Here is a 1,493-nt window from a genome sequence, read left to right as displayed (position 1 = left end):
TGTTCATACCCACTTCCTTTCCCCCACCTCCCCTTCTCCCATGTCCCCCCAGAATTGTTGATCCCGTTGTTTTCTCCTCCAGATTGTTTATCCCGCCTATCATATCTAGCTAGACCTGCAGAGATAATAATATGCACCCAAAAACAAGACAGAGAAAAACAAAGCAACAAAAGAAAACAAACAGAAACAATGGCAAAAAAAGAAGAGCCTGTAATCATACTATTAACATGTTTTTTACTAGCTGTTGTTGTTTGTAGGGGAGGAGAAGTTGTTTTCAATTTGTTTAGGGATAAAAGTTTCACCTGGAAATTTGTGGCTTTTTTTTTAAACTTAAAACAATTGATATAAGCTTATAGATTGAAAATCCAAACTCTGTAATACTTATGTCCGTGCATCCCCCGTCTTTTGAATAACTGTTCAATCCGACAGGTTTCACTGTGACATTTTCCCTACTTGTGACTCTGTTTAGAAAGAAAAAGAAAAGAGGGGGAAATTCCTTCTGTTTTTCATAAGGTCTAATCTTTTTCCCCATTGGCATTCACCAGATGTTGCTTTGGATCAGAAGATAAATATTAAAATCTAAGCAAGAACAAAGCGAGCTGTTTACTGGGCAGATTTTTCAGATGTTCTCTTGAGCACTTGAAAAAGACAGGAGATGCTTTGATATGCAGCTGGCTGGAACTCGCCATGGAACGGCCCTCCACAGAGCGTCGTGGGACCCAGGGCAGAGTCCACTCACCCTAACATCTCAGAAGGCTCTACTGGCCCTCTAATCTAATCCTGGGAAGGTTCAGAGGCAGAAAAGGTAGGTTTACCTGATGAAGAGGCCTGAGAATAGTAGAAAGGATGGCTCCGTCCAACGATCTGGCTCAAAGAGGCATTGAGAATACTCTTCACAAATGTAGATGTACGGCCATGGTCTGGGCAGTCTCACTGTCCCCACAGTGACAGTCAACTCACAGTGCACGTAGGTGTGAATGGAAGATTCACAGCTCCCCTGAGGCTCCAAGCCACACAGGAACGCCAAGGACACTACAAGGGAAGGACGCAGTAAGTTGAGGTCATTCCCACCAAAAAACACCATTCATAGATGAAGTTCATACGTTCTCCTTTGACCAATCAGAAAATGCAGTTAGCTTTCAATTTAAACACAACACACACACACACACACACACACATACACACGCATACACAGGACCCTGATAACACAGTGGTCAAGTGCTTGGCTGATAACTAAAAGTTTAGCTGTTCAAAACCCCTTCCAGTGTCTTTGCCAGGGAAAGACCTGATGCTCTACTGCCTTAGAGATTAGCTTAAACAAACAAACAGACAAACTTGCTGCCATCGAATCAATCCTGATTCAGAGCGACCCTACGGGACACGGTAGAACAGTCCCTGTGAGTTCCTGAGACTGTAACTCTGCATGGGAGTCCTTGTGAGCTGCTGACCTTGCAGTTAGCAGCCTACTGTGTTACCCTTCTACACCACCCAGG

At 43.8% G+C, this 1,493-nt stretch overlaps 1 protein-coding gene across 1 annotated transcript in view; it reads right to left on the bottom strand.

Annotated features, from left to right (window-relative positions):
• PKHD1 (PKHD1 ciliary IPT domain containing fibrocystin/polyductin) overlaps positions 1-1,493 on the bottom strand; it is a 579,560-nt gene that overhangs the window by 472,887 nt on the left and 105,180 nt on the right. The window contains exon 35 of the mRNA XM_045294754.1: positions 816-1,032. Within this exon, the coding sequence (XP_045150689.1) occupies positions 816-1,032 (217 nt within the window). The remainder of the gene's footprint in view (positions 1-815; positions 1,033-1,493) is intronic.

This window comes from Echinops telfairi, unplaced genomic scaffold, assembly GCF_000313985.2.
Source record: "Echinops telfairi isolate 266 unplaced genomic scaffold, ASM31398v2 ScPeMD7_3533;HRSCAF=4204_1, whole genome shotgun sequence".
Lineage (NCBI taxonomy): Eukaryota > Metazoa > Chordata > Mammalia > Afrosoricida > Tenrecidae > Echinops > Echinops telfairi.
Note: the sequence above shows the minus strand (reverse complement) of the source record. Positions and strands in the feature narration are given on the sequence as shown.